Source organism: Pecten maximus, chromosome 8 (assembly GCF_902652985.1).
Source record: "Pecten maximus chromosome 8, xPecMax1.1, whole genome shotgun sequence".
Classification (NCBI taxonomy): Eukaryota; Metazoa; Mollusca; class Bivalvia; order Pectinida; family Pectinidae; genus Pecten; species Pecten maximus.
In genome coordinates this window covers 24,622,726-24,638,236 of record NC_047022.1, presented here as the reverse complement: position 1 = coordinate 24,638,236, position 15,511 = coordinate 24,622,726, and the positions used below count along the sequence as shown (strand labels likewise).

The window sequence follows — 15,511 nt, the reverse complement described above, 5'->3', positions numbered from 1 at the left end:
CCAAAGATTTCAACAAAAAGAAAACATCTCCACCGGGGCTTCTCCCTAATGGAGAATACCCCATTAAATGATTTTTCTTATCATCTCCACCGGGGATTCTCCCAAATTGAGAATAATCTCATTAGATGATATCCCGAAACATTTCCCTCTATCCACTGTCGTTATAACTACTCTATATACTAACATTAAGCTGACATAATGAATATTATCATATTAGACATATTTGGTAAAACACTGTATATCACCAGATTAAAAACTATTGGAGATGGAAATGCAGACAATATTTTCTCTTCTTTCTAAGCAAAATTCTTCTATCTGACGTCACTCAGGACACTGCCTCACTGTTGTTTTTCGTTGAGCGTTCGTCCCTGTGCGGGTGGCTTCGGGTTGGGTACCCTGGTACCCTGGCCGAGACGTATAGTCTGATACTACTACTGTGTAGCGCTCAGAAGAATGAGAGGACTGGTTCTGCTATTGTCAGTATAATGTGGCCACATTTGATTCCCTTCTGGGTGTTTGCGGCGATATGTGGGGGTAGTATTATAAAGCCTTTATCAGCTATCACAAGGAGATCAACAGGAAGATACCATACTCCCAACACACACACCACCATCATGTATTTCACAAACAGAGGATGATGTCCGTAAATGACCGCAGCTGTTGATAGGATGTCAAATAGTACAAACAACCGCAAAAAACATTTAAATACTAATTTAATAGTAATTGATTTCTCTGATGAATCTTAGCTGTGGTGAATCTTACCTTTTGGCGTTGTGATGCCTTTTATCGAGTCTACATTTCGTTTGAATAAGTTAATTTTCATTGCCTCCAAATGGTTTCCAATGTTCCAATGTACCCTTGTCTTCATTTAAAGCATCAAAATATATTCCGCGATATAGAGTTGTTTCGATAAGAACTGGATTAGAATTTCCATTTTTGTAGAAAGCGTTTATCAATCATGGAGGCGTTCTACTCGACAACGAACCAATGCTTGACGTGTACCCGGGGGACATTGTGACTGTAAAAACAAACAAGGGAAGCTATCGTGGTCGTAACCTGGTACTGACTGTCGGACCCTGGGCCACAAAAGTACTACCTTCCCTCGGGGTCCATTTACCACTCAAGGTAAGGTCACAATGGTACTGACTGTCGGACCCTGGGCCACAAAAGTACTGCCTTCCCTCGGTGTTCATTTACCACTCAAGGTAAGGTCACAATGGTACTGACAGAGCTCTTAAGGTCAAACTCATAGATGCAAGGTACAAAAGACGTCGTGAATCGGATGTTTTTTTTTTTTAATTAGTATTGATTTTATTGCTAGCAACTTAATGCAGGCAATAAAACATTGTCCGACTGCAAAGTATTACACGTATAGAACATGTATTCGGTGTGATACTACACAATTTATAAGCTTTAAACTATGCTGAAATAGATAAATAGATCGATGCATTCATGCCTTCTCTGTAAGCATTACGTTTTATGAACAAGCAGTTCTGATTCATGCATGCTTCATATGTTAAAGATAATCAGTTACATAAACAGTTTATAGTCATTTAATCACTGTAGTATTTCCTAATGGTGACGCATGAGCCAATGTTGAGCAATAGTCATGCGAATCGTAGCTTCTTATTTCTCTCACATGCGCACTTCATGTAACCAAAGTAAGTTCGCTCTACTAAACTTAGAGTTACTATGGTTTTTGATTGAATTCATTCATAAAAGGTTTACCATTTAACCTTGAATAGCTCTTTTATAATAACTATTTGCCATTTGCTACATAACCGTAGGTTACATGGTTATGTAGCAAATGGCAAATAGTTATTTTTGAAATATTTTGCTTACAATTTCAAAAGTACGGTGCGCACTCCCGGATATTCAGAACGGGCTCGAAATGTTTTTAACTGTCCGGGCGTCATTCGAATAAAATATAGCACTTAACGATATAAACAAAATGAATAAAACGACTAAGTTATATAATACAAATGTTGATAGAAATATTCATTGAATATTTTTTTTTTGAAACGAACAACCTAGTTTCGCCATACCGTTAGGGGTGTAACCAACATCTGTTATGGACCATTTCCAAATAATGTCATCTTTATTGACTACATTATTTGTATTTCGTTGGCACTAGGGTATTCACGAGAAAACTCCATTAGTTGCTAGATAGAAACGTCAGAATACGAATATAACGAAACAACGACTTGTAGCAGCCTGTTGAAGTAACTGGTGAGCGAGGTTATGAAAGATATGTTTTAGCCAGCATGGTATTTTGTAGAAACAAATGTGATCATTTCTGAGGAACATTTCAAGGACGTTGATGATAGTGCTATTAGAAGGTTTTACAACTCTTTACAATTTGTTACTTTTTAAAGTATGTGTGAAAAATAATCAAACATGGACCTGTGCCGTAGACAGGAATATATCAACCATCGGGTAAAAGTTTGGTGGCCAACACTAAGCAAGCTTCATGCTGACTGGCCAATAGTATTTCAATGGTATTTCAATACTTGTCTTCTTCACTTCGTATCCTCGATAGGACACTTTTTTCATAAGCAGTTCGATATAAGTCACTACAATACAGATACCATATTTTTTTCTTCGTGTAGGCCGTGCATGTCAACGTGTTTTACTGGAAGGAGAAGGTGCGTGGAACATATAGCGTGGGAAAATGTCCGGTCGTCATACAAGAACATGGAGATCGACACGACCATTTCTATGGAATTCCAAGCTTCGAGTACCCGGGACTGTACAAGGTATACATTAAGTAAAAAAATAGATTTTTTTTTATATTTGTTTTATTTTTTAAGACATTTTTAATACATAAATATAAGAACCACACACACACAAACACACATCACTTCCAATTGGTATGGTTTGCCTGTCCTCATAATCATAATTGTATCATACTAATCATCATCATAACCTCATCATCATCATAGTAATCATCATCATCATAATCATCATCATTGTAATCTTATCATCGTACTCAACATCATACTAATCATCATCATCATCATAGTAATCATCAAAAATCTCATCATCATCATCATCATCGTCATAATATCATCATCTTCATCATCATCATAATCATAATCATTGTAATCTATCATCATCAGCTCATCATAACCATAATCTCATCATCATTGTAATCTTATCATCATACTCAACATCATACTAATCATCATCATCATCATCTCATCATCATCATAGTAATCATCATTATCATAGTAATCATCATCATCATAGTAATCATAAAAAATCTCATCATCATCATCATCAACGTCATAATATCATCATTGTAGTCTTATCATCATGCTAATCATCATCAGCTCATCATAACCATAATCTCATCATCATCATACTCATCATCATTGTAATCTTATCATTATACTCAACATCATACTAATCATCATCATCATCATCATCATACAGTAGTAATCATCATCATCATAGTAATCATCATCATAGTAATCATCAAAAATCTCATCATCATCATCATCGTCATAATATCATCATCTTCTTCATCATCATCATCATCATCATCATCCTAATCATCATCATTGTAATCTTACCATCATGCTAATCATCATCAGCTCATCATAACCATAATCTCATCACCATCCTACTCATCATCATTGCAATCTTATATTATCATTATAATCATCATCATCATCATCATCATCATCATCATCAATTAAACAAGGAGATAAATATATAAAAAACCATACATACTCCTATACTTGTATATATATTCTGATATACATACATTCACACACACACACACACACACTTACATATTCAGTTTCCTGGTAGCCTGATCAATCCTGTCAAGGGCTCAGCTTCTGTGTTGGTCATATCAACTCTTGCCACGTCAACTGAGCCATCGGCACGATTAACCAGGCTCCACACTGATAACACCAACTACATCTAGCATTTACACACAAAACATACATACACATTCAAAACAATATCATACCCACATGTACCTGAGAGAGAGAGAGATAGAGAGAGAGAGAGAGATAGAGAGAGAGAGAGAGAGACTAGACAAGAGATCACAAAGGCATTTGGATAATTAACATTGATTCCAATTGGTATTTATTCAAGTGGTACCATAAACATATAAACTCCAGCATCCAGCAGCTCAAGTAGGGAGAAGTAGTTTACATACAAGCATACAAGGTATGCATGTATATTTACATAAGTAATAATACATAATGTACATGTATTATCATATATTGACATACTAAATCAAAATTGTAAAGAAAATTAACTATCAGATAGTTCAATAAAATGGTCGTTATATTGGGGAGAATACAAGACTTGTTTATGATATTATGCAGTATGCTGAAGAAAAAGATATTCCGGGTATGTTACTCATGTTAGATTTCGAAAAAGCCTTTGATTCTGTGTCGTGGAAATTTGTAAATAAAGTTCTGAAATATTTTAATTTTGGGCCAGGGATACAAAAGTGGGTTAAATTGTTTAATAGTAATATTACTGCAACTGTGAACCAGGGGGGAAATTTGTCACCTTTTCTTCATATCAAAAGAGGCTGTCGTCAAGGGGACCCGATTTCCCCATATATTTTCATTTTATGTGTTGAAATTCAAGGAATCAGGTTAAGAAATAACAAAAAGATTAAGGGCATAGATGTAGGCAATTTTCCCATTCTAATTTCGCAGTATGCTGATGATACCACACTTATACTTAATGGCTCGGAATTATCTTTAAATGAATCCATTACTGAGTTAAACACCTTTGCAAACATCTCTGGGTTAAAACTTAATGTTGATAAAACACAGGTTGTTTGGATAGGGAGCAAAAGTTACAGTGATGATACCTTCCTACCGGAATTAAATTTACAATGGGGAAGAACAAAATTCACATTGCTTGGAATTGAATTTGATGTGAACCTGCATGTAATTCCCAAACTAAATTTTGATAAAAAGTTAATTAAACTTAAAGCACTGATAAAGACATGGAGTAGAAGAATACTTACACCCATAGGGAGAATAGCCTTAATTAAGTCTCTTTTGTTATCTCAATTCAACCATCTATTTATTTCTCTACCTAATCCAAATGAACAATTTCTTCAAGAGCTCAACTCAATCCTTTTTAACTTTTTATGGAATAGTAAGGTAGATAAAGTAAAGAGAGATATTATAACACAAGATTATCATGAAGGGGGTCTGAAAATGGTAAACGTAAAACTATTTATTAATTCACTGAAACTTAGCTGGGTAAGGCGGTTGCTAAAAAAAACATGCAAATGGCAAATTATTTTTGAATCACACACTGATATACAAAAATTATCAACATGAGGTAGCGAGTTTATTGAGGAATGCCGAACAAAATGTAAGAATAAATTCTGGAAAGATGTTTTAAAAGCATGGAAACAATTTATTGATGCTGAGGGGGTGAAAGAAAAAATAAAAAGGCTGACAGGTACATTGACAACACCTCTTTGGTATAATAAAAGTATAATTATTGGAGGGAAGACAGTCTTTTACAAGCCCTGGTATAACAGAGGTGTAACAATGATTATTGATTTGGTAAAAGATCCTGGTACAAGTTCCTTCTATACATTTCAAGAATTTAAAGAGCTATATCAGCTCAATACAAACTTTCTTCAATTTCAGGGTGTAATCTCAGCTGTCAAAGTACTTTTAACGAGGCTAAATGTTGAGAATCTCACGAAAATAGTATATCCAGTTATTCCCAATAATATATTACTGTTCATGAAAAGTGTCAAAGGGACAAAGGATCTATATAATATTATGGTAAAAAATGCTCTTATATCAACTGGTAGAAGAAAATGGGAAGAATCATTTGAAGATATTGAATTGAATTGGGTCAATATATATAATAATCCGTTCAAGGTTACGAAAAGCACAAAATTACAATGGTTCCAGTATAGGATAGTTCAAAATATTTTAACGACAAATTCGTTTTTATTCAAAGTGGGATTAGTAAATAATCCAATATGTAATTTATGTAATCGTGAAAGAGAAACTATCGTTCATATCTTATGGGAATGTAGAGAAACTCAGAGATTTTTGCAAAGTATAGAGACACTTTTGGATGCGCTGTATATCCCATTCCAATACAATAAACAAAGTTTTCTTTTTGGTGTGTTTTTAAATAATAGATATTCTCCTTTAAATAGAATAGACAATGAAATTTTGATCATAATTAAGTTTTTTATATACAAAACAAGATGCTTGCATAAAGTCTTAAGTCCTCATGCCTTAATCAATTCAATTAAAGAACATTACATATTTCAAAAGCATATAGCCAACAGTAAAGGTGGAGGTGCACAGCTGAAATGTGAAAATGAATGGAAAAAATGGGAAAAAAATAGATTTTGATATTTTGAATACAAAGTTCTTACGACTATTCTATTTAAAAAATAGAAAGATGAAAATTTCAGTATCATTTTTTGGCATTTGATTGCATTTTGTACCTATCTCTGAATAGTTTTTGAAAAGGACAAAAAATCTGCCAATTTTGTGCTCAAACAATCCAATCAGTGTCCATTGTTGTTTTGTGTAATTTGGAGATAGGTCTGTGATAGAGAGAACATTGATGTAACTGTAATATCATTATTTTAACTATTCATATGAATTGATATTATTTGTATTATATCCTAAATTTGAATACGCAATTAAATTCGATTTGATCAATCATTTGCATTCTCAACAACAGCTATCTTTACTTAATTCTTACTTTTATTCGATATTCACATGCAACATTTGTGTGATCCTTTGAGAGTAACTTCAAATCGCTTCCTGTTGGCTCATTGTGTTTAGACACTTCAAAATCATACCTATTCCTCAGAAATTGCTGGCCAGATTTCACTCTAGCTCGATGGTTTGCCTTCAGTTGATTCATAGCTCAGAGAGAAAAAATAAGTGTCAAATGGTCAGCTTAGAATTTCCTCTTTTTCTCTTTCTCCTGGAGTACAACACAGAAATAATCACTTAATCAACTATAAAATGGGTTCTCTTTCTCATATTTGTTAACGAGCATGTGATGGCTAGTACAGGGTGTAACGTTGTTATAACCCTATTTTTCATTTTGATAATGTCGATAACGTTGATGAAACAGACGACGCTTAACCTTCCGAAGCACCAAGACTTTGTACTTATTCGAAAGCAAACATTCTTTGCTCTAGTTTTATCTATGGATAGTTAGATACCGTAAAACTCGAAAATTAATCACGGCTTATTTTCTTTAACAGTAAGCAAATACAAAATGTACAAGCTTGTTGTTAGTAAAGGCTTATTTTCAAGAGAGGCTAACTTTTGATGCAGGTTTTAAGGTAAACAATCCACTATAGTTTTTCTGCATTATGACGAAATATGAAAAATCCAGAACTCCTACAGTCTGTGAAGTATCCTATAAACAGACTGTTGCCCTCCGCGTGCAATAGAGTGGAAAGAAATGTATACAACTAACCATGGACACACGATACCATTTCTTATCTTTCTGGAAACTATCCGACACTTTTTAGCTTAACATTATAGTATCTATTTTTAGAAAAGTCTTATTTTCAAAAAAAGTCGAATCTTCATGTTACGTTTGCTCCTCAGAAAGTAAAGGCTTATTTCAAAGTTAGGCTTAATTTGTTTTAGGTCGACTTTATTTGGAGGTTTTTCATAAATACGTTCATCTTTGATGTAAAATATATATATTATTTGGATAAGATAACCATGGATTTCCGAGATTCAGATGTTATGTACGAAAACGAACCATGGAACACTCTAGATGTAGAAGGAAAAAAACAATCTATAGATTAACGAACCATTGAGTTCCCGAGGTTTTAGAATAGTAAACAATCTATACATTAACGAAACATTGAGTTCTCGAGGTTTGAGAGTAGTAAACAATCTATACATTAACGAAACATTGAGTTCTCGAGGTTTTAGAGTAGTAAACAATCTATACATTAACGAAACATTGAGTTCCCGAGGTTTTAGATCAGTAAATAGTATATAGGTTAACGAAACATTGACTTCCTGAGGATTTCAGGGATTAGATTTTCTATGGGTTAGTATAACAGGGCGTTTCCGAGATATTCGAGGTCAAGATATTCTTTGAAGTTCAGAAATATAAAAGTACCCTAGATTTTCGAAATAAGGACATTCTTTTCGTTAAATAACCGTGCCGTACGTGCGATTTTCCAAATATTAAAAAAATATGAAAAGACTATGGGTGGGCAAACCTTGTGGCATCCGGGATTTTAGAGAAATAGATATAATTTGGGCTAACAAACCATGAATTGCCGGAGATCTTCGAGACTTATAGATGTTCTGTAGGTTTACAAAATATGTTGAACACGTGATTTTGGAGACAAATATTTTCTATGGGTTTGGACTTTTAACCAGAAGAATTATGTTTAGTTCACTAATTATGTTTTAAGTATATCAATAATTGTAGAGAACAGTAGGAAGATGCTGACAGAGATAAGTTAATTAATTGTTTCTGAGTTTTCTCATACTGTAATTGAAAACAAAAAAAATGATATAACAGCAACTATGAAAATGACAAAGGGACTTAAGATGGTTTGTTAGCTATGACTTGTGGAGTTTGGTAATGGTCTTACAAAATGTACCCACATCCACTTCCTAGTAAAAGTGTCTGCCTTAGTTAAAATCATTTGTATTTGCCCGAGATGGGGTGGAACATTAACTTCTTCTTGTTACATCATCAACAACTTAAAAAGTATCCCAAAATGTCTAATGCAATTCAAAGACCATATATTTTTATTGGTTAATGAGCGTGGAATATCAGGAACGATCCAAAGCACACATTTTTCTATTGGGTTAAAGCATAAAATTATTAAGGACAGTTTAAACAAGGTATATTTTCATTAGTTGATGAGACTAGAGTTTTAAGGATTTCATGTGCTCTCATTATGGTGGGTTTAGACCCCGGTTTCATAAACATGAATTTACTAATTTTGGTAGGAAAGCATTACAGAATTTAAGAAAAAAATCTTGGCTAAGGAATCTTCCTTTTGTTCTGTTATGCTTATAGCTATGGAAACTTTTATGTTAAGGGATTTCTCTTAGCTAAGAAATATTGTTGAAATTGGACCCTGGTTTAGATTCAAACAGTTTAGAGCTTAACCCCGTGTTAGCAAGCCTGGTGTTATACAAATCATTCCTGTACCTTAACCTTTAGTTTCAACGTAGATTTACAGCGGTATAACCTTTCATATCCTTTATTGCGGTGTTACCTGTAGTTCTGCTGTCATCACGGACCGGAAATTGATCCCGACAGACGGGATGACGTGGACACATCTTGGGTACTGGAGAAGACAAAAGCCTGTGTAGCGAACAATTTTCCTTTGTTAGAGCCGACACCTGCAATTAGAGAAACTTGTATATATACGGTATGTTGTGTTTTGTACACCTACTACGAATCCAATTCCAGGGCTGTTATGGCGACAACAAAAACTGTCCATTGCAAAAAAAGACAAAAGGGCCTAATCGACTAATAAAACAAGCCATCTACAAGAATAAGTTAACACTGATTACAGTTTTGAGACTACTTAGAACTTCTATTATAATTTACATTATAATTAAAAGTTTTTGGAGATATTGTAGATATTGTAATCGAGTCAGTCCGCGACTGTCTTTAAATATCTCTGTTCATCTCGGCAGAGACACGTGAGAGAAACAATATCCCTTCTTGGTCTCCAGGTCCTTTGCTGATGTGTCCTTTATACGACGAACGACTATGTTGGAACTTTATTTTCAATATTAGGCATATCCTGTATAGCACTGAATTTGAGTTGAAGTATCGATTCACACTGTACGATTTACCACAAAAAAATAACGAAAATAACAAAAAAAAATCAAAAATGCAAAAAGAAAATAAAAATCTTTTTTCCCCCCCTTTTTTTGGAAAATGAGAGTATCGTATTGAAGCTTCTTGGCTACTTGACTAGTCAAGTTGAAATAATATCGGAAAGCGATTTGATTTTTTTTCCAAGTAGGTATCTAATGTAAGCATCAGCATATTTCAAAAGTTAGATATAAGTCAGATTTGTAAAACAGTATTACGGTATGGCTGGGATTGATACCAGACTCAATATTGGTCATATCTACACATACTTTGTAGATCGGGGAGATAACTCTTACTGTCTTAATGCGTGATAATCCGCCATATCAGGACCATATTACAACACATTGCCGTGGTCACTCACTTATTTCGAGTGCATTAGACGTTTGGAATTAATATTCTGGACATGTATAGTGATAGCATTAGGAAACAACAAATAACAAAGCATGCCTTATTAATGCAAGGCATTATATGTTATCACACGACGCAATATTATATATATAGAATCAGTATTAGAATACTTCATACGTGTCCCGGATTTTAAAACTTTTTGTGTATAAATCAGATTATGAAACGTAGTTATAGCATAGGGCTGGAATTAATATGTTACTTATAGAATACTGGTAATGTGTAACTCTCCGTGTTGGTCATTATGGTATGATAATTAATTGAAATAAAAAAGCCCAATATTGGATTCTGTGTTACTCGTAGGTAAGAGTGGGGTCTCATTAGGGTAGAGATACATCATTTGAAATTAGATACAACTTGTACTTAACATATAATAGTCAGAAGGTCAGACAAGGAATATCCTTCTTTATTAATACCAAACAGCTCGAGACTTGTACCTACATTTTGTAACCATATTATTTTATATCACAGTTAGCACCAGACCATAACTTTATACTGGACAGACACCCCACAATGAGCAATGTCATCATCGGAGCTGGATTCTCTGGTATATACATAATAAATAGTCTATTTCAAGACAGAAATACAAAACATACTATATAATTTACCGCAATCAAAGCTTCTAAATGGAAACGTACTTCTTTTACAGCATCAATGAATTTCAAAAATGTATTCCTCTTTAGCAACGGTAATCCTTATAATAAACCAACTCATGATTGGTTACGTTTGCAAAACGTATCGTCTTTATGACGCTTAAGATCAGAAAAATAGTTATGATTGTATGAAATTATCATATATGAGTTAGTTCGATGTATGATGTAGGTCTTTCTAATTGCAGGTCATGGTTTCAAGTTGGCTCCGGTGGTTGGCAAGTTACTGTGTGAACTTGTTATGAACAAAACGCCATCTTACGATATGTCTCCTTTTCGGATAGATCGATTTTATAAATCGTCAAAGTTGTAGATATCAACTGAATTAAGCAATATAGTGAGACATCATTACAAAATTCAAGTGAAATACATTTGCTTATTTAATTGGAAGGTAAGTTGATTATATGTAGATCATCACCACACTTGATCCTTGAACATACACAGGCAATATTCCTTCACGTGAATTTCACGTGAATTTCACGTGAAAAGGGCAAAAAAGTGAAATTCACATGAAATTCACGTGAATTTCACATGAATTTCACATGAAAAATTTCACGTGAAATTCACGTGAAGAAATATTGCCTGTGTAGGATATGCATATCTTGGTCGATTTGTTCAAAAAGTGACTAGCTCATTCACTTGATAAGTTAAAATCTCATGTTCCCTTTACTTCAAACCCTGGGAGTATGTATTCTTTAACATAGACGGATAGGAAGAGCCTGGCGAGTGTTAAAGTTTCAATAAATTTAAAGAAGTTAGCTTTACCAGAAAATATTTTATCAAGATTTTGAAATTGCTATTAAATTATGATAAGTCTAATCACCTTTTAAACAACTGGGCTATGATTATACATAGCGGGATAAGTATGTAAACATGAGTTACTTTAACATTAATTATGTTGCGGCTTCCCCAAGTAATGGGAGTTTTCCTTCTAATGTCAAAAGGACAAATGCCTTCTCTACTGTTAAAAAGAAAACATTGTTTTATTAATTTGTTGATTTCCGTATGTGTCTTAACAACGTATACCGTTTACAAAATTTAAAAAAAAAAATCTGATTTGTGTCATGATTAACGAGTAAAATATTTTCAAATTATTCATTTGACTTCAGTCTTTGTTTATTTGATATTGAATCACACTTTCTTACATCTGGTTTGGATGAAAATTGATTTTTCGAAATTTGCTATTGATTTTCATTACATCAATATCTAGAGTGTCTATATAAAATATCTATCATATATAAAAGGAGCTGAGGAGCTCTCTTGTTATAGATTTCAGTGAGTTTGTCCTGTGTCCCATTAATGTATCTGTAATGAAGAAGAGGTTTATTTTCAAAGATTTTCCTTTTCTAACCTAGAGATATTTCCCCATTAAATAGGTTAAAATTCCATTCAAATGAAAACTTGGAATTTCATTTAATAAAGTATATTTATTTGTTTCCATAACAGACATGTCACGGCTCCAGTCTTGAGATATGGTTCCGTGATCGCTGGTTTATTAAGCAGAATTCCTACATGTATCTATATCACTTCCGGTTACGATATTGATTCATAAATGCTATTCTTTTAAATTCTAAATTGTACGTTGGTGAGTATAGGTATCAGTGTAATGTGTTTAAAAGCCGGTGAATTTTCTTCACTTTTTATGATAAATCATACTTTATTATAACATTCGATATACCTGTCTCTTAAATGTGAATAATCAAAATGTATAACTTAAAGTATCTAACTTAGGGTATTATGTAAAAATGCACAACAGCCTATTCATGTTTTCACTCTATAGTAATCACTCCTTGTCGGCGCTTTTTAATCTTTACTGAAGCCTATTCATTATGTTGAACTATTTCTATATATTTACGTATGTCTTCTTCAAAGTCAAAATAGTGTAAAACTGTATCTATGATACTGTATTTATGGAACTGATTGAAAACAAATATCAACCGTTTTATGCTCGGACCTACAAAAATCAATTAAAGTTGTATTTCTTTTTTTTATATTTCTCTCTTGTTAAGAAGATTTTTTTATAAAGTAAAACACGACACCTGTATATTGTATTGTACATTGTACATATATATGTATCATGTATATAAATTCCATCCATGTATTTACGTTTATTCATCCACGTTTATACTGATATGACTATAATCTAGATTTTATATACCTGTAACACACTCTTTATGCAGTTACACACACACACTACCCGGATCAAAGGTATGTGATCAGGACAAATGATGCTATTGATCATTATCATATTTATGTACACCTACTGGTAGAATATACACATAGTAATGGCACTTGTATCATTGTTGACATTGAGATAATTTCTCAGACAAATGATACCATTATGACTGTAGTATACTGTATTATGTACTTGATTAATGTACTACACGTTTGAATATAATATTTCTACCACAATACGATGTGTTATTCCACTCTCAAGCCATTGTATAAATGTGCCGACTGTTGGATAAATATATTTCTACCACAATACGCCGTGTTATTCCACTCTCACGCCATTGTATAAATGTGCCGACTGTTGGATAAGTATATGTTATATACCACTACCACTACCACTAGCTAAAGCTTGTGTCTTTTGTATCTTTTAAAAAATAACTTACTCGTGTGAAATAAATTCCATATCCAACAATCACGAGTTGTGTAACCTCTATATCTATATTGCCGTTATAGTTATTTCAATATTTTGTCACGAACAGTTATATTTTGTTTAAGGTCTGATATGGTATTCAGATTTTACAAAAACATATCAACTAATATGAAGATATTACATAACAAAACATATCATTGTATATGAAGATATTACATAACAAAAACATATCATCGTATATGAAGATATTACATAACAAAAACATATCATCGTATATGAAGATATTACATAACAAAAACATATCATCGTATATGAAGATATTACATAACAAAAACATATCATCGTATATGAAGATATTACAGTAATGTTGTGATGGCTTTGTATTCAATATAATTATCTTCATGATGAAATAGAATAAACTATCACAACCTGATGAATATATATATATATACCAAATACAGTCAAAACATAAAGAAATGGTTGATAATTTTGATTATCATTCTTTTCCAAATTGCTATAACTTTTATTTTCATCTCTTCATGTCAGATGTTTGGGGTTTTTTTCTATTTCATTTATTCTCCATGTTGAAGTTGATATTATCAATCAAGTGGAAAAATACATCCTTATATTCAACTATCTTGTGTTTAGTTCTGTATATATATTCTTATATATTCAATTTGCGGCTAGTGTACCTATATCTGTGTAAGGAACTGGGCCATATGTTGAAACTTAAAACAATGCACAACTATATACCTGAGGTATGAAAAGTAAATGAGTAGTGGAACTTTAATAACAATCATTCGGTTCCAACATCTGTGAAACTGCCAGGGTTTGGATATATTGGTGAAACGTTTTTATTTTAACTATTCAGAATAAAATTGTAGCAATTCAAGCATATGTTGAACAAGAGAACAAAAATATAAAACAAAAGGGCTATCAGTGTATCTTTAATTCTTACCGATCAAATAAATGAGGTGTCTACATATTGCTTAATAGCGACTTTAACTCAAAATACATAATACACATAAGTAGAAAAACAAGATAACTTTATAGCATTTTATATAACAATATGAGGAGAGATGTGTTATCTATATGAAAGCGTTTGTTATTCATGTTTCTACCACAATAAGCTGTGTTATTCCACTCTCAGGCCATGGTATAAATGTGCCGACTGTTGGATATATAGAGAATATTGAATGGTTTTCCTTTGAATATAACATTATATTTCCCGAGGATAATACGTAGTGCATCGTGTTATCAACAGTACGAAAGTTTTCCTCGTCTAAACGAGTGTTTTGACTATCCTCTAGGATGTCGAATGCAAAGATAGTTAACCTTGGGACATCACAACTTTCTGTTTTTTTTTCTAAATCAATGTTACCACTTCTATAAATGTACAGTATATGAATTTTCATAGAATGACTAATCTTCTAATAAAATATCCACTTTCTTACGTACATGTAAGGATATCACTATTTTCTTTTTGAATGTTAGGTCTGATTTTGGTAGTTAGGTTTCTATTCGAGACTAAGAAAGTAAAATGGTTTTCCTTCCTCCTCAATGCAATTTGCCCTGACTGACCAATCACTTTTCGCTTGTGTGTGAATACATGCTGAACATCTATATAGTTTTCATTGGCGATTAACACTGGATCAGACTTCAATATACTTTTATTTTGAAAATGTTGTACAATGTTATATTATACACGTATTGGTATGTGTTAATAAAATGTCAGTATTGCGTGAATTGGTTACACATTATTTAACAGCACACTGGTTCTCCTGATAGCACCGAGCTCATGACCTCTTGATGTACCGAATGCTATAGTGGATACCACATGAGTGGTCACAGAAACTTAGAAAAGGTCCTATCACTATAAGACAACACAAAAAGGGCGGATATTAGCAACACGGCTTTCATGTAATTCTTAAATGTCTTAGTTATCATAGGAATAAAGTGGTAAAATCAAATTCCTGTTTCGAGTCTAGGATAGTTTCCA

The 15,511-nt window shown here is 33.0% G+C and overlaps 1 protein-coding gene across 5 annotated transcripts in view; it reads left to right on the top strand.

The window, feature by feature from the left end:
* Positions 1-12,006, top strand: part of LOC117332913 (peroxisomal sarcosine oxidase-like) — a 33,994-nt gene extending 21,988 nt beyond the window's left edge. For all 5 annotated transcript variants that reach the window (XM_033891981.1, XM_033891977.1, XM_033891980.1 and 2 more), the window contains 5 exons: positions 943-1,125; positions 2,610-2,756; positions 9,251-9,400; positions 10,732-10,807; positions 11,099-12,006. In XM_033891981.1, coding sequence (XP_033747872.1) covers positions 943-1,125; positions 2,610-2,756; positions 9,251-9,400; positions 10,732-10,807; positions 11,099-11,223 — 681 coding nt within the window. In that variant the 3' untranslated portion in view covers positions 11,224-12,006. The remainder of the gene's footprint in view (positions 1-942; positions 1,126-2,609; positions 2,757-9,250; positions 9,401-10,731; positions 10,808-11,098) is intronic.
* Positions 12,007-15,511: the final 3,505 nt, after the last annotated feature.